Genomic DNA, 2,571 nt, shown 5'->3' with positions numbered 1-2,571 from the left:
AATATAAATGGAGTGACCAAACAAGCGTGGTACTTACAATATTATTAACGGAATCTTTATTGTTGCATCCAGGGATACAAAATGGGACCAAGCCACCTTCAAAATCTCAACTTTTTCATTCCTTTCTGCCCCTTCTAGAGTTTTTGGTAAAACCTCCGGAGGAGACTCTCCCAAAATCTTCTCCCCTTCTTGATTTGATGGTTGTGTGCGCAGCATAGTCAGCCATTTTTTGAAAAGTTTATGAATAACAGGTGACGGTGCAAGGCTCTCATCTGCTTCGGCGGCAAAAGAGACTGGAACACTGCGGCCATTTGGAGATTCTGATTTGAATTCCCCACTCTCTTCTAGTCTAACAGAAGTTTTGGGGACCTTCAATCCATTAGCTTTGGTTACAGAATCATCATTTTGAGCAGTGCCTTTGAAGCCTGCAATCCTCAAAGGTTTAACCTTGAAGCCACTAATGCACGGAGGCCCTACACTGGAAACAAGAAATCCTTTACATAAAGCAGAAAAATGATCTTTTGTGTTAACATGCAAGTTCAGTACATATAACAACTCCTAGGACATCTTTTTTTTATGTCAACAATCAATAGATGTGGCATGAGCAACCCATCAAATATCAGTAATATGAACTGCCAATGCAATGAGTGGAAACTATGCATGGATAATTAAATGTGATTGATTAATTAAGTCTTGAATTTTTCTTTAGTCATATTTCAAAGAGCTCCTTAAGTTAAATCAAAATGTTAACTCATTAATTTGTTTCAAGATCTTAAACTTCTTATAAATAGTGGCCCATACATAACAGAGCATATTTACTTTCTATACCAGCAACACAATTTTTCCACCTTAAACAAATATTCTGCTTTGATATGCAATGCCAATCTGCTCTGCCAATCAAGTGAGATTTTGTTAAACACTGCTTCAGTTTCATTCTCTTGCTGCACAAGGAACGCCTTGATGAAAATGTCATATACAAGCCCTGCAGAAAATAAAGCAAATCATTTATATTTATTAAGTCAAAATTTGATATATCCATTTTTTTTAATCTGATCAAAGACAGAACCGAATGCATGTCAAAAATACCCCAGAAAAAGTAGATGAAAAGATATTAAAGTTAAACTCAAGAAAGACTTTGAGATAGACATGTTATGGGCTCAGCTCTTATGTAAAATTTCATCTTGGGGGTATCTCATAAATCTTGACATCTCTGATGATGCAGTTATTAAATTCAATGTGAAACACAATCCTTGCCACCAAAAAGGCATCATGATTCATGAAGGAATACTACCAGTCTCCTAAATATACAAAAAAATACTATTGATAATGACAAAAGAACTTCCCTTGAAAATTGACATTCATAGTATTCCAACACCATAATACTACCATAAGAAAGGACTACACCATAATATTCTAACATGAATAACATTGAATAAAATACTATCGAATAAGAGAATAGCAGGCCAAATGAGAAGTAAAAATCCAATCTAAGTACCTGTGGTTGATGGGCAACCAATGCCATTTTTTATGTCCCCAAAACACAGAATTATCCGCTAGACGGGACCTCTTCGAAACGGTACCAAAAAATAAAGTCAGAGAGTTAGGTAAACAAAAGAAAAAACAAGAAAAAACTACATAAAATATACAGAGAACTTAAACTTAGAAAACCATCTTCAACAAATTTTGGACATTTTTAAACCCATTAACATTTCAATTTTGAACTTTAGGAGTTGCACCACTGCATCCAACATATTACTCATTGAAGCTGAATTTACAAGAAAGCTAATAATCTTTTTTGGAAAAAAAAAAAAAAGGGGAAATGTCAACGACATCAATTCATGAAAATTCAACTGTGAAAAAAATAGTTAAAATAGAAAACAACAATGCCAGGCTGAATTTCGGATTTTGAACAGGTAAGGGGAACTTAAGAGGACACAGTGCACGAATTTTTTTGTATTTATCTGCATATCAATGGCCAAAAGAATGAAAAGAAGAAAACGTATTGCTCAAAACAGAAGGAACAAAAGTATGGTACCGTATCAAACACTGCTTGTGGTTTCACAAGCTACGAAAAAAGGAAAAGTGCTGAGGAATTGCGATGGTGTGTGATGCGGCTAGATAGGGTTCAATCATGGACCGATAAAACGCATTTGTTATGGTGGACGGTGGACGGTGATAGGTGTGGCGGTGGCGAGCGGCAAGTGAAGGAAGAGGAGGAGATTTTGGAGGTTCTGTAAACCCTAACCGAACACCAAGGTAGATAGAGGAACAAGAAGATAGGGGAAGCGATATTGTAATCTTCTCAATGCTTTCTACATTGATAAGTAACGATAAGATGCAAGTTTATTAGTTTATTTTAATTTAAATTTATATATAACAAGGAAGCATAATAGAAATTTGCTTTAAAAATGAAAATTAGGCTTAGCACCTTCTTCTACCCTAGTTATTTTCTCTTGTATATCTGGAATCCCTCAACACTCTTCCTCTTATTCACCTTGATAAAAGAATTCTCAGTGTGTTTTGTCCTCAAAATTTCTCCCGCCTCTTCATATCAGTCACTCTCTCCCATGA

General features: G+C 35.4%; 1 protein-coding gene across 3 annotated transcripts in view; it reads right to left on the bottom strand.

Annotated features, from left to right (window-relative positions):
• The window catches only part of LOC107632085, a 4,101-nt gene extending 1,746 nt beyond the window's left edge, over nucleotides 1-2,355 (bottom strand). Inside the window, exons 1-4 of one of the 3 annotated variants that reach the window (XM_021122681.1) lie at nucleotides 2,036-2,355; nucleotides 1,496-1,566; nucleotides 820-982; nucleotides 38-473 (exon numbers count right to left, since the gene is read on the bottom strand). In XM_021122681.1, coding sequence (XP_020978340.1) covers nucleotides 38-473; nucleotides 820-982; nucleotides 1,496-1,522 — 626 coding nt within the window. In that variant the 5' untranslated portion in view covers nucleotides 1,523-1,566; nucleotides 2,036-2,355. Of the gene's footprint in view, nucleotides 1-37; nucleotides 479-819; nucleotides 983-1,495; nucleotides 1,567-2,035 lie in introns of all 3 variants that reach the window. The other 2 variants (XM_016335726.2, XM_021122682.1) reach the window with 2 other exon arrangements.

Source organism: Arachis ipaensis, chromosome B01, assembly GCF_000816755.2.
Source record: "Arachis ipaensis cultivar K30076 chromosome B01, Araip1.1, whole genome shotgun sequence".
NCBI lineage: Eukaryota > Viridiplantae > Streptophyta > Magnoliopsida > Fabales > Fabaceae > Arachis > Arachis ipaensis.
The sequence above is the reverse complement of the archived record's forward strand: the minus strand, read 5'-3'. Positions and strand labels throughout refer to the sequence as shown.